Below are 22560 nucleotides of genomic sequence, written 5' to 3' on the forward strand. Positions count from 1 at the left end.
TGTCATAATATTTAAAAATGTATTGTTTCTTGCTTGAGACAGTTTGTCTCCTAAGATACTACTCAGAATAAAGACACCTGTTGAAATGCAATCAAAGTCATTTTCTAATACCTAATATTTCCTGGAATTCTCCCAAGATCCAACCATACCCAAAGCAGCATTTAAGTCTACATTTGGGTAAAAATTCTAAGTTACTTTATTCATTTTCGATTCACTATTTAGTTTTTCTCTTTTCTCCTTACTTTGTAAAAAATTTACCACCAACTTTCAATAAAATAGAGATGGATTCTTTTCCTGGGTCTGGTGACACTGTTATATATGAAAATACACACTGCTTTCCTAATGTTTTTGGACATACCTTTTCCAAGAAAAGCATAATTGAACTGCAGGTCTAAAAGCTGAATTCACACACTGATGCTCCCAATTCAATGTTTACTCAGTAATACAAGAACCTATGCTTTTATATCAGGATTCCACGGCTGCATTCAAAGCACTCAAAGGAAAAACGTAATCTGACAGCATAAGAAATAATCCCCCTATAACTGTTTATTAGAATGTGAATATAATCCAAATCAATAACTAAAAAAAAAAAATCAAATTACAGAGCATGCATAAAATACAAAGTAGCAATTTACAAATAGATAATATTATCTTCATAACCAATACACTAAAATAAAATGGCTATAGAAGAAAACCAAAATGACTGACTACAGCAATGCCTTCCGTGTGCCCCACACATCATGAGCACCGCAAGAGACAAAAGATTAACTATGAAATATAGCAATCTAAGCAAGCCCACACATACATAATTTTGGGGATTTCCCACCATCCTGAATAGTATCACTGCAGTTGACACAACTTCCAGGAAACTGCAGAGTAAGTGCTTAATATTATCCACGAGAAAGCAAAACTAAATATTAGTGTGCACATTTCTGAATGAGAAACTAATTGCTTCATTGATTTCAACAATGTAGGGGAAGAAAACTACTTCAGGTCTCTACAATGCCTAAATGCATTCTATTTAAACTCAAGGTACTATTTCATTTTACATACTAAAAGAATACATGCCTTTAAGTGGTACCACTTGAGCAGAAATTAACCTCTCACTGTATTCTTCAGACATACTGAAACCAAAGATTTAACTGGACTATATTCCATAATATACTGCAAAACTCAAATATTAGCATTGTTAAAATAATTATCCATGCCTGCTGGTGGATATGGTGATAAAACTAGGTTGTATTTCACTTACTGGAAGGTTCTAAGACAAAATTAACACTTCAAAATTTGACACTACCAGCATTAAACCAGTTATTGCCTGAGCAATAAAATGCCACATAATCTACTGCTTGGAAATTATTATAGATCATTTAAATCTTTGGGGCTGCCTGATCATTGCAACAGAGGCACCCGAGATGGAATTCCACAAGTCTCTTCAGTTCCCAGCCTACCAGGCAGCACTGTTTAATTTATGGCCCCACAACCATACTACTAATGAAACCGTAACAATCTTTTGTGTTTACTGAGAGAATTCTCCAGAAAAAGTGCCCCCCTCTCTAATCAACTTTGATGCTTACAAAAATTAAAAAACAAAATTTACTCAACTACATAAACCTATTAAGGCATTTTAGAAATTCATGTCCAGAATAATGGAAAAGTTTCAAGCTCTCAAAATCCTGCTATGTTTATAGGGCAATTCTTAGATTTGTGGAAATATACACTGCACTGAAAGAGTGTATTACCTATAAGCTGCTCTGTGGCAAAATGGTAGCTTATTTCTAAGGTCTTCTTAGTTTGATTTGATCAAGACCAATAGGTCTGAGCTTCAAGTGATCAAGTTCTATTATGTCCACATACAGTGACAGGCTTCCATGATGAAAAGTAAACAATAATTGAGGAATCCAAACATTCAGTTTATTAAACTAAGGCTAGTGAAGCCATAGCATGAAAAAAAGCTGCAGTCATTCGGGACAAGTGGATGATTTTATAAAGCTAAAATCAAAAGACTTAGGACATGGAAAAATTCATAAGTATGAAGTAATAAAACACGAAAGTGACACAAGAATTACAAATATATTTAAATCTCAGACCTGGGAAATGGACTATACACAGCCTTCTAGGGGAGAACAGAAATGCCTTAGATGTTCTGACAGCACTGCACCTTTGGCTTGTTTTCAGTGGTTGGTGGAACATGAATAGGAACCACATTGTTGCTTGGAGACATGTCATTTTCGCGTCTGTCTGACATTTGCTTCTGAGAAACAATGCGGTAAATCTCTGAAGGAAAAAAGAAACCACAATACTTAATGTGAATAAACCTATCACAGTTAGGATAAAAGATACATAGAGGTAGGAGATATATTTGCATCAAAGACTATAAGGAAACTGAACAGACAATACATAAATTTAAAGTTTTATTTTCAAACAGCCACTGTTTATGATTACATTCAACCCTTTATTTTAACAATTGCCCTTGGGGTAAGAAAAGAAACAAAGGTTTTTCCATTTCAGAGGGAAAGGTTCACCAGTCAAATAAACCTTTGTTTAAAGAGGTAAACCAGGCCAGGCAGATCACCTGAGGTCAGGAGTTCAAGACCAGCCTGCCCAACATGGTGAAACCCTGTCTACAAAAATACAAAAATTAGCCAGGCATGATGGTAGATGCCTGTAATCCCAGCTACTTGGGAGGCTGAGGCAGGAGAATCACTTGAACCCGGCAGGCGGAGGTTGTAGTGAGCTGAGATCGCGCCACTGTACTCCAGCCTAGGCAACAGAGCAAGACTCGTTCTCAAAAAAAAAAAAAAAAAAAAAAAAAAGAGGTAAGCCCATAGCATTACATAGTTTATGGACTTAGATTCGAAGTAAACCATAAGAGTATTTTCAGTCTATCTTTACCCCAAAAAACAAACAAACAAAAAATTGCCTACACACAATGACATTTTACCACACAAAAAATAAATAAATAAATTTGCACTACCAGACGCATTCGGTAGAGTACATCTTAATAAACATGCTAAAATCCCACAGGATTCTTGGAAGGGAAAAAAAGATAATGTGTTTATCAGTGACCTCCTGAACAAAACTTAAATTGTAATTAAAGAGTGATACAAAATAGGCAACTTTAGATGTTATATGTAAACTCTATTTTTATTTCATGACACTTAAAAAAAATAATTTAGTGTCTGCCTCTTTTACTAAGTGTTAAACTCTGTAAGGATCAAAACTGTGTCTGTCTTACTGCTGTACTGCAACATATAACGTGTTGTGATAAATAACTGCATGAATGTCACTAAATTCCTCCACAATAAGTATCTGTATGTAACACGTTTGGTCTTACACTGCACTGCCTAAAAGTTGTTCCCTCTGACTGGATTATAAAGTCCTTAAGAACAGAGAATGTACCTTATTTTTGTTTACTCTCCCAGTTGTCCCTCCAAAAACACTACTCTCAAAAAGCAAGATAATTCCAAAAGTGTGTCAAATTAACACAATTAGCCTCCTAATACGATGTACTAGGAAAGACACAATGTATTCCTATGAAGGATACCACGTATTCCTGCCAAAAATATTTAAAACTAATTTAATCATGAGAAAATAATGAGATAAATTCAGACTGAGATGGGGATAAATGTTCTAAATTTGTGCTATCCAACAGAGTAGCCATCTATTTTAATTAAATAATATTTAAAATCCAATTCCTCATCTAACTAGCCATATTTCAAGTGCTCAATAGTAACCTGTGGCTACTCTGTTCAACATCCCAGATACAAAACAATTCCATCTGTTGAGGCTCAGAAACCCATACTCCAAAATGGCAGTTTGGTATGCTGAACTAAAGAAGCCTCAAGGTCTCTCTGACCTTCTTCTCCCCCTCATCCTCTCTCCCTGGCACAGGATGAAGCCGAAGTTCCTTCATCTGCCTGAGATCCAGACCCACCGAAAGGGACAATTGTTTTTTCTTCCCCTCCCCGTAAGACCAAGAATGTAACCACACTTAACCAGACTCTTTCACGAGATAATGTACCAATTAATTTCTGCCCACTGATCTATTCATCCTCCCCAGTAATCCCCTCAACAGAATTCCTTTTCTCCTCCTTCCCATAACCTGTTTTGCCAGAATGGCATAAGCCTCTGAATGCCACTGGGAGGTGGGTCATCTCTCTGGTTCTTCCCAGAGAAAACCAGTGTACAGTGTACATGTTAATAAATTTCATATGCCTTTTCTCCAATTAATCTGCCTTTTGTGAGTTGATTTTCCAGCAAACTTTCAGAGGTTTCTATTTAGATCTCCTACAAGAGAAATCTAAATGATATAAAAATGATAAAGCAGGATTCTTTTTCTTCCTAACCTCTACCTATCATTTGGACCTTGTGAAAGGTCCAAAGCTATATCAGATAGCTTTCAGCAAACCTTCAGAGGGCAATAGGGACATTTCCCTTGGCTCCTATACATGTGATCTTTAAATGGATCTTGAATTTTTTAATTAAAAAACAAATCTACCAAGGACATTATTAGTATACTGAAGAAATATGAATATGGATGACACATTAAAAACTGTATAAATGGGCCAAGCGAGGTGGCTCACGCCTGTAATCCCAGCACTTTGGGAGGCCAAGGCAGGCGGATCACAAGGTCAGGAGATCAAGACCATCCTGGCAAACATGGTGAAACCCCGTCTCTACTAAAAATACAAAAAAAATTAGCCAGGTGGGGTGGCACCCGCCTGTAGTCTCAGCTACTTGGGAGGCTGAGGCAGGAGAATCGCTTGTCCCGGGAGGGGAGGTTGCAGTGAGATAGCACCACTGCACTCCAGCCTGGGCAACAGAGCACACTGTCTCAAAAAAAAAAAAACTGTATAAATGTTAAATTTCTTGGATACGACATATGGTATTGTGATTATGTAGGAGAATGCCTATTTTTTTTGAGACAGAGTCTCACTCAGTGAGCAGTGAGACTGAGATTGCATCACTGCACTCCAGCCTGGGAACAGTGTGAGACCCTGTCTCCAAAAAAAAATCGGTGGGGGGGACTGCATAGGAATTGGTATATTCATTTGGTTCTAAAGGAGAACATGCCTTTGAAAGAAGGAAATAGATCTAGTTTAGCAAGTTCCTACCCCCCCAACCCCCACAAAACTCCCAATGAAATAACCTTCTCTAATCAGATAGCTAGAAGTTACCTGCTTCCTACTTTCTTATCAGGTTTTTGGTTTGGTTTTTTTTTTTTTTTTTTTTTTTTTTTAATGACACACCCAGCCACAAGAGACTTAAGTATGTAAATTACTTGTGGAACCTCTTAAAGCCAATCACTCTTTATTGCTTTGGTGGCATTTTTATTAGCAGACATCCTTTTTGGTAACTGGAGTAAGTGCAGCAGTAATCCATTTCTAAAAAACGGTATGCTGTACTTGTACACACCAACACTGCTCAAATTTCTTGCTTTTTAATGAGATCTCTTTAATTATTTACTTCTCTATGTTCTTTGAGAAGTCTGCCTTTCCCTCTCTTCCAGTTTTACATATATTTGTTTTTTATGTAAGAACTTTTTGTTTTGGTTCTCCTAATTTAATCTTCAATACAATTTATAAAGAAGTTAAAACTTATAGTGGGTTACATATTTCATCTTAATATACACACATAATTTACACTTGAAAAAGAAGAGCCTCCCAGTTTGAGACTAGAGGGAAAATTTAAAGATGAAGTTAATTATCTTTATTCCTTAGCCACTCATCTGATTGAATGACTGAAGGGTAAATCCTTTTCTTTAGCCTTGGCCCACTCCCATCCCATCCTTTTTCATTGAAACAAAATCTAAATAAAGATTCCATATCCTTTTTTTAATTTTAATTTTAGTAGCCTGTCTTTATTGAATCCTAGTTGTCTTTTCTTAATGCCTCTTCACATTTGAACCACTGTCAACCTTCTCAAATTTTAGCCACTCCCCTTCCCCCACAAAAGAATCTAAGGAAAGATACACTTGCTGTCTGTTTTTGTTAGTTTACATATTCAGTTGACTACAGCTTACTGTTTTTCAACTTCTGAGAAATTAGTTCTTAATTTTGGAAAACGTAGTAATTCAGTTAATACATCTCTCTAACTTTTTTTATGGAAATTTTCTGACATACCAAAAGTAGAATAAGGCCAGGGGCGGTGGCTCACACCTGAAATCTCAGCCCTTTAGGAGGCCAGGTGGATCACGTGAGGCCAGGAGTTAGAGATCAGCCTGGCCAACGAGGTAAAAACCTGTCTCTACTTAAAATACAAAATTAGAGGGCATGGTAGCTCAGGCCTATGATCCCAGCTACCCGGGAGGCTGACACACGAGAACTGCTTGAACCTAGGAGGCAGAGTCTTGCCTGACAGAGCAAGACTCAGGGGAAAAAAAAAGAATTTAGTCTTCATACTAAAAAGATATCCTGGACATATTAATTACATGGAGAAACCTAGCAGACATCACCTTAACGAAGTGGTCAAAGTTAATATAACTAGTAATTAATAAGACATCCAATTATCACAAACCTGCTGATATGATGCACTGAGAACACTTCTGTGGTGTTCCTGCCAAAAGTGTATAACCTGAGTTTAATCATGAGGAAAAAAATCAGAAAAACCCAAAATGAGGTACACAACAAAATAACTGGACTGTACCCTTCAAAAATGTCAAGGTCAATAAACAAAAGATTGAGGAACTGTTCGAGATTAGAGGAGACTAAAGAGATATGACTGCTAAATGAAATGCATGATCTGATCTTGGACTTTCTTTGGCTAATAAGGGTATTATTGGAACAACTGGCAAAATCTGAATAAGGTCTGTAATTAAACATTGATGTGGCACTATTATCTAACTCTCTGATTTTGATAATTATACTGTGGCTATAAAAGAGAATATCCTTGTTTTTACAAAATATACACTGAAAAGTACTCAAGGATGAGGGTCATCATGTCTGCCACTTAATCTCACATGGTGCCAAAAAAAATATGTATATATTTAGAGCGAAGAGAAAGAAAAGGACAAAGCAGATGTGGTAAAATATTAACATCTGAGGAATATGGGTGAAGGGTATTTGCAAATTCTTTTTACTATTATTTCAACCTCTTTAAATTTGAAATTGTCAAAATGCAAAGTTAAAAGAAAAAAGTAAAAGGTATGCATTAAAAACATCCTTTAGTGAACCTGAGAGAAGACAAAGCTGCACTGAAATTCAGAGATGCAGCAATCTACCAGTCTCACTCTCATACTAGTAAACTACCTCTAAAAAATACCATCAGCAAAATCATCTCATGGAGTTACTTTCAGATTCATGGGTGTCAAGAATGCCATGGGTCTATTCTGAAACCAACAACACAATTAACTCTGAAGTAACAATGTAAATTTTCTGATATATAATTTTATAACTTAAAATTTTTGGCCAGGCATGGCGGCTCATGCCTATAATCCCAGCACTTTGGGAGGCCAAGGCAAGCAGATGGCTTGAGCTCAGGAATTCAAGACCAGACTGGGCTCCATCTCAATTTTAAAATATTTTAAAGCTATTTTTTCTTTCAGCAATATCAAAACACAACGTAAATACTCCCTTAAGACTGTTAACATTTAAGGTAGAATCAAGTGCAATAAAGTGTTCTCTTTACTGTTTTCTCTATGCATTCACACTTCCACTGGCATACAGGAGGAAGAAAGTTTAGAACAAACATCCTCACACCTGCAGAACAACACAGATGTCTGCTGCCACATGCAGTGATCTCTGATCCTACAGATCAACAGTGAGATTTATGCAGGAAGCTGAGGAAATAGTGAATATAGAAAGGAAAAGTGGTAGCAAGTGAAACTAAAGTCTTCTTTGCTTTCAAGCAACAATTAAGCTGTAACAAAAGTTCAATCTAGAGTGAATTTTTAGAAAAGTAACCATATGTTCATCTTTTTTTTCTTTTTGAGACAGGATCTCATTCTGCCCCCAAAGCTAGAGTGCAGTGGCATGATCTCAGCTCATTGCAGCCTAAACCTCCCAGGCTCAAGCAATCCTCCCACCTCAGCTGGGGCTACAGGTGCACACACTACCATGCCTGGCTAATTTTTTTGTGTGCTTTTTTTTTTTTTTTTTTTTTAGAGACAGGGTTTTACCATGTTGTCCAGGCTGGTCTTGAAGTTTTGAGATCACTGCATGTGGCAGCAGATATCTGTGTTGTTCTACAGGTGTTAGGATGTTTGAGCTCAAACGATCCGCCTGCCTCAGCCTCCCAAAATGCTGGGATTACAGGCGTGCATCAACATGCCCGGCTCTCATCTTTAAAGACAAATGGCTCAATTTTAAGTACCGACTAGTTCACGTTTGAGTGGATCAGAAGTTCAATGTTACAAAATGATGCATAAAATAGTTAACTGCAGATGGAAGACTTGGGCTCATCTTCACTTAGTATCACAATAAATGGGCCAGAATTATAGCAGAGGAGATTCGATGGAACATAAAAAATATTCCAACAATGAGGACTGTCTAAAAAGTTTTTTCAGGTGAGATTTTCTGAGGCCTTAAAATGCTCACACATCTTTAAGGTAATTTAATTCACATGTTTTAAGACTATGACTCCGAGGAGCAGGGAGGTTCAGTGACTTTAGTTAAACAGGGAGTAGAAGCAAAGTGATAAAAATGTAATGCCCTAGAACTCCTGGGTCTCAATCTAGTACTCTACATGTTGACAATAAAATGCACACAAATGGCTATAAAGAAAACAAGGACTTGCAGACATACTGCATATTTAATCAAATCTTGCTTGCTTAAAACAATATGCAGTGAAACTTTGACAGAGAACATTCTAAAGGAAAGCTACTGTGTTCCAAAGACTGCTTATACAACCCCAGCACTATTCTTCTGATAACAGAAAACAATTATAATAAAATAGGTACATAAATCACCAATTTTCTCTTGCCTTAACTGCTGTTCTGCTACTAATTTGCCAACTGTTCTCTATATACCAAGGATAGATAAGTAATTTACAGTATTCAAAATGAGTACTTTACAGATACTCATTTTTGAAGTCTAGGGCAGTGACAGACCATTCTTTGCTAAGGGTTACTGAGACAAAAAACCTTTAGGTCACAAAAGTCAAGTGAAATCCTATCACAAGATTTTATAAATATAAGCCTTCTCTCAAAAAGGAAATAACAAAACTCCTCAAAATATATATGAATTTTATAGATGGAGAAATTAAGGCCTAAAAGGGTTAGGTAACTTGCCTAAGATTGTAGAACTAATAGTAAGTGGAGGAGCCAGGACTAGAACCCAAGTCAGCCTTCCAAATCTTAACTCCTTGACTTTACGCTTACATTTAACTCCTTGACTTTACGCTTACCTTTTTACAGTAAAAGAAGATAACATGTTAAAGTTAAAATCTGTTCATCTCTAATACAGGGGCTGCATACAAAGAATAAATCAAAACTTGTTACGTTATAATTGGAAACTCAATCATATCTCTGTATAGACTTTTTAGAACAATGCCACGTAAAACTATACTATATATTAAGACATTTTAAATCATGAGTTCTTAAAAGTAACATACAATTTAAAAGTATTTAAAAACAACCCATCAAAGTACTCATTAGAAGATTAAGACTAATCTTACTAATAAATCTCGTTATTCTAATAGTTTCGGGATAAATATGAGTGAACACTTCTTTTTTTTTTTTGAGACGGAGTCTCACTCTGTCGCCCAGGCTGGAGTGCAGTGGCGCAATCTTGGCTCACTGCAAGCTCCGCCTCCCGGGTTCACGCCATTCTCCTGCCTCAGCCTCTGCGAGTAGCTGGGACTACAGGCGCCCGCCACCACGCCCGGCTAATTTTTTTTGTATTTTTAGTAGAGACGGGGTTTCACCGTGGTCTCGATCTCCTGACCTCATGATCCGCCCGCCTCGGCCTCCCAAAGTGCTAGGATTACAAGCGTGAGCCACCGCGCCCAGCCGAGTGAACACTTCTTATCTCAGAGGCCGACCTGGTCATTCACATTCCAAAACAGCATGAACTCCATCTCTTTCCCACTACTTTTTAAAACTTTTCTATATGCAATCATTGGTTGATTTTATCTACCAATTATCTCCCATGATACGATATAGAACACACAAGTGATACCTTTCTTCTGTATCATGGGAGAATTTTATTTTGTCGCTATAATTTTTAAAAATGTTTTTTCCCTAGCTTTTCCTTTACTAAATTTAAAAAAGGGCATTTATATCTTTCTATAGCTGGGATCTCAATATTTACCTTATAAAAGTACATTTAAACATTACTTTGTGACCATGAAGAATGGAATACCTGGACTGAAGTAATAATGGAAGTGAATGAATTATTTTCAAAGTATTTTTCCCACTATAAATCAGATGAATTAGGACAACTGAAGCTCAGTGAGCAAGGGTTATAGTTAATTTTGCACTCTAAACAGCTTTTGCTAGAGTAGCTCTCAAATGATAGTCACTCTCGGCTGATATATAGTTTAGTTACTGATTAGTTTGTTTAAATTACCTTCCTAAAACTTCTAGTCCTACTGGTGTAATCTGAAAATACAAGTCTTACCTGTTAAAATTGTCTGAAAAGCAGCTTCTACGTTTGTAGAGTCTAGAGCCGAAGTCTCAATGAATGACAAACCATTCTTTTCTGAGGGGAGACACAAAAGTTCAGTCTTGTCAAGTTTTAAAACAAGGAATAGGATATACTCAAGCCCTCAAAAGGAAAAATAACAGAACTTTTTAAAACTTAAGACCTCCTCAACTTCTGGGACAGTAAGGGCACCATTCTATTTACACTTTATTTATTTACTTACTTTATCTATTTACTTCTTTATTTAAGTAGAGATGCAGATCTCACTATGTTGCCCAGCCTGGTCTTGAACTCCTGGCCTCAAGCGTTTCTCCTGCCTCAGTCTCCCAAAATGCTGAGATTACAGACATGAGCCACCATGCCCGACCCTACTCACACTTTAATATTTACACTTTAATAGATTAAAAATAATAGCGAGAGAGCTGGGCATGGTGGCTCACTCCTGTAATCCCAGGACTTTGGCAGGCCAAGGCAGGTGGATTGCTTGAGCCCAGGAGTTCAAGACCAGCCTGGGCAACATGGCAAAACCCCGGAGAGAGGTTTTGCCTCTCTCTCTATAAAAAATACAAAAAATTAGCTGAGCATGGTGGCACACACCAGCAGTCCCAGCTACTTAGGAGGCCGAGATGGAAGATCACTTGAGCCCAGGAGGTCGAAGCTGCAGTAAGCCTTGACTGTGCCACTCCACACCAGACTGGGTGACAAAGTGAGATCCTGGCTCCCAAAAAAAAAAAAAAAAAAAAAGTAAGAAATTGTCAATTGGCTCCTTAATTAAAATAAATACTCGTTACACCTAAATACTACTCACTAGTAATGAATAGCACCACTTAAAATGTGGTAAAAATGTATCAAGTGCCCAGTTATCTCCATCTCTTGCTATCCTCTCCAACAACTACACTGGCTATAGTATTCAGTATGGTGTAGCCACATTATTTACAATAAAGCTATTCTTGCACGGGAAATTAAAACTGTTACACAAAGTTATTCACAGCATAAGCATTAGTGCAAAGGCAAGACTTTCTTTTTTTATTGGTTTTTTTTTTTTTTTTTTTTTTTTTTTTGAGAGGGAGTCTCGCTTTTTCGCCCAAGCCGGACTGCAGTGGCACTATCTTGGTTCACTGCAAGCTCCGCTCCCGGGTTCATGCCATTCTCCTGCCTCAGCCTCCCAAGTAGCTGGGACTACGGGCACCCGCCACCGCGCCCGGCTTTTTTGTATTTTTAGCAGAGACGGGGTTTCACTGTGTTAGCCAAGATGGTCTCGATCTCCTGACCTCGTGATCCGCCCGTCTCGGCCTCCCAAAGTGCTGGGATTACAAGCGTGAGCCACCACGCCCGGCCACAAGACTTTCACTAGCAACAAATGCACAATGTTGTCTTCTGGCATGCTGTCCCTACCAGAACAGGGGCAAGAGACATGTGAATTCTTTATGAAGCCAAAAAGTTATAGCTCCTAAGCAGCTGCATCCCTGTTGGTCCCTGACACTCCCTGAGCCTCTGCCTTTCACTCATATACAGCTCACGTACAGCAGGCTTTGTAAACACAGAAACATAATAGAAAAAGAGACAGAATACACAATGTTTATATTCATTTTTTGGCGGCAAAATATTCGTGTTTTAATGACTCAAAGCAAAAAAGCTATACAGTCATCACAAACTTTCAAAACAATTCTTGCTAAGCATTCATGCTTACCTTTCTGAAACTATTATAACCTATTCCTCTCATTGGAAAGGTATCAAAACCACAAGACACAATGGTAAGAAATGTCATGGAATTCCTATCACTAACCTGCAAAAGCTCTTGCTTCATCTGTAGGAACTGCCCTGAGATGACGTAGATCACTCTTATTGCCCACAAGCATGATAACAATGTTACTATCAGCATGATCTCTCAGTTCTTTCAGCCATCGCTCTACGTTTTCATATGTGAGATGTTTAGCAATGTCATAAACCAATAAAGCACCTACAGCTCCACGATAATATCTGAAAACAGAAACATATTTAGTATCAGAAAACCACAAGATGGAAGCAAACACCAGGAAGAACTCAAAATATGGATTATGAGTTTTAAAAACATACTTATAAATAAATTTCTAAGGATTCCTAATACTAGAATTCTTAAAAGAAAAAAACAACAGTTCTTTTTCCAATACCAAAAGTCAGCTAATTCACTCGATGGCAACCCATTTCACATAACTTAAAAACCATGAGACTTACGCCGATGTTATAGCTCGGTATCGCTCTTGCCCTGCTGTGTCCCATATCTGTGCCTTTATTGTTTTTCCATCAACCTGGATGCTTCTTGTTGCAAACTCTACTCCAATGGTGCTCTTGCTTTCCAGATTAAACTCATTTCGAGTAAATCGAGACAAGAGATTACTCTTTCCAACACCAGAATCTCCAATAAGGACAACTGGAAAGACAAAGAACTTAATGTCAGATGAATGAGGCAAACACATTCAGAATACCACTACGCTTTCAACAGGATGAAGTTTGGCCTCGGAGTAAATAAAGCAAGAAAAATAAGCTATATGATTTTTAAAAAGGAATGGGGGCAGGGGGTTGAACAGCATGTTCTTGACCAGTTACCAATCAGTAAAACCGATTTATTCTTTTCAACCTGTTTCTACCTGCATGACTTCCACACATCATCTGCTTAGCACAGATACAGTACCCTGTCTTAAACATGCAGTTTTAATCACAGATGCATTTTGCACTGATGACAGGCATTAATTACCATCAATGCTATACCAATCTTACTACTTTAGAAGATAACAACTTCAAAGATAAATCCTAAACTAAATGAACAATTTATGATATTAAAATGTAATGTATCAGAAATGAAAACAACAAAGGCTGTTAGTGGATAGGGAAGGACAAAATGAATATATTTCGTTTCATCGAAGACTGGGTGTGACCTCAGGACTCAGACCTAGGCAAAATGAAAAACATTTAACATATGAGGCATAAGGTTTATAAACGTCACCATACAGATCACAGAAACTAAAATGACCTTTAATAGCTGCATTTATCAGATTGGTTCAAAGTTAGAGACCCGTCTGCCAAAAAAACCCAAGCCACTAAAGATAAACACGGGTACTAGGAAACTAATAATTCTGACATACTGTGAGTCAAAACCAAAGCAAGTGCCGGGTGTGGTGGCTCACGCCTGTAATCCCAGCATTTTGGGAGGCCAAGGTGGGCAGATTGCTTGAGGCCAAGAGTTCGAGACTAGCCTGGCCAACATGGTGAAAACCTCATCTCTATAAAATACAAAAATTAGCCAGGCATGGTGGTAGGCGCCTGTAATCCCAACTACTTGCGGGCCTGAGGCATGAGAATAGCTTGAACCCTGGAAGCAGAGGTTGCAGTAGGCTGAGATTGTTCCACTGCACTCCAGCCTGGGCGACACAGAGACTCTGTCTTAAAAAAATAAATAAAATAAAATACAACAAAGCAAGGAGGGCATATACTTTCACTTATGACTCCATGATTTTTTTGAAAATAGGTCTTGTTAGATGAATTTGCTTCCTGTGATTTCTATAGGCAGCAGTTTATTTACTAACTAGATACATGGAGATTCTTTTTCACTCAAGGTGGTATTACACTTAAGAATTCCAAAAACAATGGAGAAACAGGCAGTTAAGTTGTTTTAAGACATTTTCTATCTGAATTTAAAGTTCAAAATGAGTTCACACGTTTATAGAATCTGAGCTAGACATTTTTTCCTTTGTAAAAATTGGTATCAGCATTTCAGGAAACATTACATTCGTTCCTACTTTTGACTACTAAGACTTCTTATCTAAACTAGCTAATTGATTTAGACACCAGGACTAGAAAATCAAACATATAAAAATAAGGCCAAGGAATAAGACCATTCCTTACTAAAGAGACTGGGATTTGGTGGTATGAGTGGAAAGAACGGTAAAAACTGAGAGCTCACTGCACTCTGGTCAGAGGGCAAAGAGAGTCCATTATACATTCCCTCCTTGCCACAGGAGCGGATATAAGCTGGCCTCTGGACAGTCTTGGACAGAGTACATTATCAAATGCATATCTTTCTGGCTTCCTCAGTCAGCTGATTCAGCAAGAAATCATTCAGGAGGCAGTGAATCCAATGCAGCACAAAGAATGGTTATTTCTAACTAGAGAGTCAACTAGAGGGTGTCAAAGGTGCTGTGGCAAACACATACATGCTTTTATTTGATATCAGAAGAAAATGTCAAAGTTATTAAAGCGATGCACAAAAGCAATGCACTTTCAATTTTATAGGATGGTTAGTTAATATATTAGTTTCCAAGGTCCACCATTCTGGATATGAAGTCAAATCTCAGTTTCAGTTAATAGTCTATTATTAATAGGATACATTCACTGTTGCTTCTTAGTACAAAAGGCTGGATGTTTGCTAAGGAAATGGCCTTTGAATCACTTACACACACAAAAAAATTTAAATACAAAAAAGTACACAAAAAATACATGAATAAATACAAACAAAAAATTAGACAGGCACAGTGGTGCATGCCTGTAGTCCCAACTATTCAGGAGGCTGAGGTGGGAGAATGGCTTGAGCCTGAGAGGCAGAGGTTGCGGTGAGCCTGGATTGTGCGCCACTGTACTCTAGCCGGGGCAAAAGAGCCAGAACTTGTCTCAAAAAAAAAGAAACTTTCAGCACTTTCTTTCTTTCTTTTTTTGAGACAAGGTCTCATTGTCGCCCAGGCTGGAGTGCCGCAGCACAAGCAGGGCCCACTGCAGCCTAGACCTCCCAGGCTCAGAGGATCCTCTCACCTCAGCCTCCCTAGTAGCTGGAACTACAGGCACATGCCAACACGCTCAGCTAATTTTTTGTATTTTCTGTAGAGATGGGGTTTTGCCACGTTGCCCAGGCTGGGTCTCAAACTCCTGGGCTCAAAAGATCCACTCACCTTGGCCTCCCAAAGTACTGGGATTACTGGCATGAGCCACCATGCCTGGCCAACTCCAGCACTTTCAAGTTTTGGTTTCCTCCCTTTTGACTTCCACTTTTAACTAATGATTATGTTCATTATCTCACCAATCTCAACTCCTTATACCATCATAAAGATAGTAATGGAACTTTTTTCTTAATGTAACCAATTAATGTTAACGCTATAAGAAAAGCACTCTAATCTGAAAATAACTCAAAATTCATGAATGTTTTAAAAAGTTATCTCAACTAGGCCAGGCGCGGTGGCTCACGCCTGTAATCCCAGCACTTTGGAAGGCCAAGGAGGGTGGATCACCTGAGGTCGGGAGTTTGAGACCAGCCTGACCAACATGGAGAAACCTCGTCTGTACTAAAAACACAAAATTAGCCAGGTGTGGTGGTGCATGCCTGTAGTCCCAGCTACTCAGGAGGCTGAGGCAGGAGAATCGCTTGAAGCAGCAAGCGGAGGTTGCAGTAAGCCGAAATCGCGCCACTGCACTCCAGCCTGGGCAACAAGAGTGAAACTCCATCTCAAAAAAAAAAAAAAAAAGTTATCAACTAGACATCTGCTGTATTTGAGTATCATTGCAAATACCTAATGCTAAATATCAAGCTGCTAAATGCATAAAAGCAGAATATACATATTAATTATCCATTGTTTAATTAAAATTTCTGCCTCTTCAACCACATTTAGTTTTATACTTTCTCTTGCAAACTAATTTACTGGACTAAAATATAATTCATCAAAGACCGTACCTCAACCCTAAAAGTTACCACCTGAGAGAATAACTGGTAATTTTCAATCTGGTTTTCATAAATTTGGAGACATTTCTATTCTTTCAACTATATTCATAGTCCAACCTCCTCAAAAGTTTTTAATATACAATGCGTTCAAGGCAGGACACAGTGGCTCATGCCTGTAATCTCAGCACTCTGAGAGGCCAAGGTGGGAGGATCCCTTGAGCCCAGGAGTTTGAGACCAGCCTGGGGAACGTAGGGAGACCCTATCTCTACAAAAAAGACATTTTTATTTCTGTAAGTGGGATAGTCTTAAAAAAAAAAAATAGCCAGTCATGGTGGAGCACATTTGTAGTTCCAGCTACTTGGGAGGCTGAGACAGGAGGATTTCTTGAGCACAGGAATTTGAGGCTGCAGTGGGCTATGACTGTGCCATGGCACTCCAGCCTGGGCAACAGAGGGAGACCCTGCCTCAAAAAAAAAAAAATATACAGATACATATATAATGCATACAATAAGGCTCAAGTCTAGACAAGTTTTTCCAGATTCAGCAGAATCTGAGTTACTCAACCAAAACTTGTGAAAGAAAAACTACTACCAAGATGCAAGACAGCAAAGTTCCTACGATAATTTCTACTGACAATCAGCTGATGGTTAATTACCACTGACCTCCAATGTGATTGAAAAGAAAATGTCTTAAGCAATAGACTATGTATCCAGATATTTTCAGAAAATCGAACTTTGGATTGGTGTCTACCACACAACATTTGTAAATAGAAATCATGATTGATGCTTACTTATGTCCCACAGGGCCTTAACCACATTGTTTGTAAATACTTATGGAATTAAAGTTTTAAAAATAAAAAGTCAAGTTTAAATAAAATAAAACTAATTCCCTCCCACCAAAAGTCTCACATTACTGTTCAAGAACAAATACGTAATTTAGAATAATTGTCCTGCTTGCCCCACAATACATTCCTATTTAAACCACTCCATCCCCTATTAATCAAAATATCCCTTTATCTTGAACTGGCTAGCTGCAAACTAACTCCAATTCCCTCAACTATTGCGTTTGCTAGGTAAACCTTCTAAGTAGAAACAGCTGCAGTCCGTCTCAGTGAATAAATCTCTGTACAATAAAGCCATTTTGAAATAAAATCATTCTTGCCTCACTTTAAAGTAGGATACTTGTATAAACAAGAAATTGGCTAAATAATCAGCATTGAAGTTAAAAAAAAAAAGAAAAAAGTGACTCATATCCTGTAAGAGCTTTAAAAAAGTAGAAATCTGGCCAGGCACGGTGGCTCACGCCGGTAATCCCAGCACTTTGGGAGGCCCAGGCGGGCAGATCACCTGAGGTCAGGAGTTCAAGACCAGCCTGACCAACATGGAGCAATCCCGTCTCTACTAAAAATACAAAATTAGCCGGTTGTGGTGGTGTATGCCTGTAATCCCAGCTACTTGCGAGACTGAGGCAGGAGAATCGCTTGAACCCAGGAGGCAGAGGTTGCAATAAGCCAAGATCGCGTCATTGCACTCCAGCCTGGGCAACAAGAGCGAAATTCTGTCTCAAAAAAAAAAAGTAGAAATCCTCCTTAGCAGAATTTTTAACATCCTATCTTAAACAGCAAAATGCACAACAAAATGAAACCATAACCCATGGAAACATAAAATGCATGAGAAGTTCCTAGTTTTATGTTTCTTTAATAATATTTAAATGCTCTTGTAGTTGAACCTACATTTAAGGTTCAAAAAACTGACAAAGGCCAGGCATGGTGGCTCACGCCTATAATCCCAGCACTGGGGGAGGCTGAGGAAGGTGGATTGCTTAAGTCCAGGAGTGAGAGACAGCCTGGGCAACATGGCAAAACCCTGTCTTTACAAAAAAAACAAAAAATCAGCTGGGCGTGGTGGCGCGCTCCTGTAGTCTCAGCTACTCCTAGGAGCTAGAGAGTAGCTAGGGAGGCTGAGGTAGGAGGGTAACCTGAGCCTGAGGAGGCCGAGACTGCAGTGAGCCTTGATTGTGCCACTGCACTCCAGCCTGGGGGACACAGCGAGACCCTGTCTCAAAAAAAAAAAAAAAAAAAAAAAACCTGACAAAACCACAGTAACTTCTTTCACATTATTACCATTTATTGAGTCCTCATGGTTAAAGTTTTACAAACAGTCTCATTTAATTCTCACAACAATCTTAAGAGGCAGATATTTCCCTTTTTATAAATGAGAGAACTGAGACTCAGAAAAGTTAACTTTTCCAAGGTCATAAAGTAAATATAAGACCTGAGTCAGGATCTAAACCGAGTTCTACGTGATTCCAAAGCTCGGTGCTCTCAATTGTTGCTAGAAGGATGGTCTAATCAAAAAGTTAAAATACTTTAGGCCAATTCAGAATATTTAATATTCTTTGTTAAAAAATAAAAGGACCTTGTATAACCAACATTCAAGTTCAAACCAAACAGGAGAAAGACCCTGACAGTCTATCTTGCTCTGAATTAATTACTTCAAAGACAACCTTTATAAAGGCACACTACCATTATACCATATTTTAAAACACAAACCTAACCTTTAACCCCAAAGTCTCAAGAGACTCAAATAATTTCACATCATCTCAGATACCTTCGGCAAAAGGTATGCTGTCGTATACTTTCTGTAATCCAGGCCTCAGTTTTGTATTTGTAAAATGAACTAAGTACCCTGAAAGTACTTTCCAGTATGGAGGGGGAGGGTGGATACCAAAAGTATTCACCCTATATAGTAGAATATTCTGGGTCAGAGGAGTAAGAGATGGTAAGAGTATAACAGCAGGCTAGTTAGTATAACAAGATTTGCGAAGTATTGGGAAAGCAAAGCAATCTTTCCTGCTTGGTTTAGTCAATCATTCTTAGCACCCAATGGCAAAGACAGAAACAGTCACCATGCTTAACACTCTTGAAACTCCACCCTCCACAATAAAGCTTTAATAGCAATGGCTTCTTCCTCTGTGGTAATGATCTTTGTTCGGCACACTACTGATGGCTACCTTCCCAATTCAGAAGCAGAGAAACAGCATCAGAGTGAGAGTGCATTCACTGAACAAAAAAAGCATCTACTGTACTCTCTTCTCATTGAAAAATGTACCCTTTATCTTCGTTGATTAAAAAAAAAAAAACTGGATTCCTTCCGGACTCAACCAATAAGCAATTCTTTCTAACCAACCCTGACCCTCCAATATGTTCTGTCCAAGGGCACTACATGTTTCCGTATCTTATAATAAATATTTAATGTAACCAAAAGAGCACACAACTTCCTCCCACCCCCAACCTTTTGGGAAAGGTATGTGGCCAACTAGGGCTCTTCCCTTCCTGTTGGATCCTCCCAGCGTTGCAGCAGGAAGCAACCAGTCCATAGAGATAAAGCAAGCTAGTATTTGTGCAGCGCACAACCTTTCCTGCTCAGGAACCGGGCCTTCAGGTCTGGCAAGGATAACAGCCACCACCCATCCGCAACCTCATCTCGCGAACCGAGTAAAGAGTTATCCCGGGTTGGGTGCCACTGAGTAGGGAGGGCAAGAAAATAAAAGGCTAGATGGAAAGTAATGTCAGCCTGCCGGGTCACTGCGACAAGTGCGCGGGTGGGTGATGGGCGATCCCTCTTACCCTCCCTCCCACCACCCGGGTCGCAATGGAGACAAGGGAGCTCTAAACACGATTTGGGGAGGGAAGGTAGAGAGAGCTGCCAAATGGGGAGTGGGGGAGGGAGCGGTCAGAGAAGGTTAAGGACCGCGAGAACCGCGGGGAGGAGGGTGAGGGTGGGGTGGGCCCCTGGCCCGCTCAGATTTTACGGGGTCCTGGACCTGGGATGGGAGAAGCTTAGGGGGGCGACCGTCCAAGGTGAGGGGAGATGCAGAAGAGACGCTCGCTCGAGGGGGGAAAGGTGGCAGATAAGAAAAAGACCTGTAGTGGGAGTCTGCACCGAAGGCAAGGCCAAGAGGGAAGCGAAGAACCCGTCAGAGGGGCTTCGGGAGAGGACGCGAGCTGGGAAGGGTGTACGCCGAGGGGGAGGGGGCGCTACACCCGAAAAGAGAGATGGTGGGAGGAGCGGCGGGGCCGTAGAACCCGGGGAAAGGAATTCGACGATGTGGGAGAAGGCAGTCCGCCAGGGAAGGACACGCAGGGAGGGGCTCTGAGGCCAGCGAAGGCCTACGGAGAGGTCGCTCAGAGAGCGGCATGTGATGGGGACCCGTCTGAGCTGGGGAGAAGAGGCTGAGCTGGATAGAAGACGGAACAGCACAAAAAGGAAGGGTTGAGGGAGGCCCATATCAGTGCAGGGGTGGCCGGCACGAGGGTCCACCGGGAGTGTCCCGGGTCCCCGAACGCGGACTGTGTAGAGTGCGAGAGCCCATGGCCTCACCTTTAAAGAGGTAGTCGTACTCGTCGTCGCGGGTGCCCATTGCGCGGCCGAGGAGCGAAAGGGCGGGAGCAGTAGTGGTATCTGTGGGACCAGGGGGCGTCGCTGCAGAGGTAACCCGAGCGCCGAGCTTCAACTGCCGGACTGGGTGAAGAGCCCCTCCCTGCCGCTGCGCCACTTCCGGCAGGCCCCAGCCTTTAAGGGGAAGTACTTCCGGGGGCGGCGCCCCGCCCCTGAGCCCAATAAGGGCGGTGTGCGGGAGAGTCGAGATGCATGGGGCTTCAAACTTTCGTTGCTAAAGAGTCTCAAAGGGGAAACTGAGCCCTGGAACGCCTAGCTACCATGGTCTTAGTGGCCTTTTGCTCATTTCTTGAGCTACCGTGCCCGGAAGCGGCTCGCTGGAAGCGGGCGGGACCGCCTGTGAGTGGTGGGTTTGTGGATGGGGGCGGGGTTCTCTGAGGATTAGAGAGCCGATGGCAGCTACACATGCGTGGCGGTTCCATGGTGTAATGGTTAGCACTCTGGACTCTGAATCCAGCGATCCGAGTTCAAATCTCGGTGGAACCTGCATTGGCCTTTTTTTTTTTTTTTATCTTGGCAACATCTTTAATTCACTTTTTTGGTCACTAAGTAATTGAACAACTATGACACATCTTAAGATGGAGATGTAAAATTTAATCCTCGCCTATGAAGACCTCACAAATTTCCCACTGCATTTCAGGTACTATCTGCTACCTGGCGCGGGTTGTCTTAATGAGCTTCTTCACTGCCTTTTTTTAAACCCTGGGCTCTCAAACCTTGATTCAAAAGCTTCAGTGAAACTTGAAAATTCCTTTTGCTGGAATTTTCTACCTCCAGCTTCATGCACGGGTAGGCGCTTCTCACTCACTCCTCTCCGGAAATCTCTCAATCTATCTTGTTTTCATTTAGAGTACTTCGCCCACCCTCCTCATCAAGATTCATCAAGAACTTGAGTCCTATTTGTAGGCCTCTAATCTAAGTCCGTTTACATAAGTATTTCATTTAACATGCCAAGCAAAGGATGGTAATTTCCATTTTAGCGGAAATTTGGATACTAAGACTCAAGTGATTTGCCAGATATCATGTCGCAGGGCCTCCCTGTATTTGAAGAGAATTTTGTCGTTCCAGAAAAGCCTTTATCCAATTACTGTCACACTTCCTACCTCCTATATGCAAACTCTCGATTTAGACTTGTGGGCAAGTGTGCCTGTAACAGGCAGAATAATGCCCCCTGCCAATGATGTCCACTTCCTAATTCCTGGAGACTGAATAGGTTAGGTTACGTGGCAAAGGGGAATTGAGGTTACAGATGAAATTAAGGTTGCTTATCAGCTGACATTAAATTAGGGATATTATCCTGGATTATTTGGGTGGGCCTAGTGTTGTCATAAGGCCCTTAAAAGTGGAAAATGGGCTGGGCACAGTAGCTCACGCCTTAATGCCAGCACTTTGGGAGGCCGAGGTGGGTGGATCACCTGAGGTCAAGAGTTCAAGACTAGCCTGGCCAACAAAGTGAAACCCCGTCGCTACTAAAAATACAAAAAATTAGTCTGGCGTGGTGGTGGGTGCCTGTAGTCCCAGCTACTCTGGAGGCTTAGGCATGAGAATCGCTTGAATCCGAGAAGCAGAGGTTGCAGTGAGCTGATACCATGCCACTGCACTCCAGCCTGGGCAACAGAGAGAGACTCGTTCTCAAAGAAAAAAAAAAGTGGAAAATGGAGGCAGAAGAGGTCAGAGTGATGTGACTTGAAAAGACCTCAATCTGCCCTTGCTGGCTTTGAAGATGGAGGAAGGGGCCCAGGAGCCTAGGAATCCGGAGGCTTCTAGAAGCTGGGAAAGGCATGGAAACAGATTCTTCCATAAGGCCCCCAGAAGGAACACAGCCCTGCTGAC

General features: G+C 40.3%; 1 protein-coding gene and 1 non-coding gene across 2 annotated transcripts; one reads left to right on the top strand and one right to left on the bottom strand.

The window, feature by feature from the left end:
* Positions 1-528: 528 nt before the first annotated feature.
* On the bottom strand, positions 529-21004 carry RAB11A (RAB11A, member RAS oncogene family). Its single transcript, XM_055278088.2, has 5 exons — positions 20650-21004; positions 12798-12993; positions 12370-12563; positions 10560-10640; positions 529-2277 (listed from the first exon to the last, which is right to left on the bottom strand). The coding sequence occupies exons 1-5, from the start codon at positions 20687-20689 to the stop codon at positions 2138-2140; spliced, it is 651 nt and encodes a 216-aa protein (XP_055134063.1). The 5' UTR covers positions 20690-21004; the 3' UTR covers positions 529-2137.
* A 137-nt stretch (positions 21005-21141) lies between these two features.
* On the top strand, positions 21142-21213 carry TRNAQ-CUG (transfer RNA glutamine (anticodon CUG)). Its single transcript has one exon. It is a non-coding gene; the product is annotated as a tRNA-Gln (tRNA).
* The last annotated feature ends 1347 nt before the right edge of the window (positions 21214-22560 follow it).

This window comes from Symphalangus syndactylus, chromosome 5 (genome assembly GCF_028878055.3).
Source record: "Symphalangus syndactylus isolate Jambi chromosome 5, NHGRI_mSymSyn1-v2.1_pri, whole genome shotgun sequence".
NCBI lineage: Eukaryota > Metazoa > Chordata > Mammalia > Primates > Hylobatidae > Symphalangus > Symphalangus syndactylus.

Coding starts and splice junctions, on each gene's coding strand:
- RAB11A (XM_055278088.2), bottom strand. CDS start 20,689: ATGGGCACCCGCGACGACGAGTACGACTACCTCTTTAAAG. Junction 12,994..20,649: donor GTACGACTACCTCTTTAAAG/GTGAGGCCATGG, acceptor TTGTCTTTCCAG/TTGTCCTTATTGGAGATTCT. Junction 10,641..12,369: donor TGAAGCAAGAGCTTTTGCAG/GTTAGTGATAGG, acceptor GTCTCCCCTCAG/AAAAGAATGGTTTGTCATTC.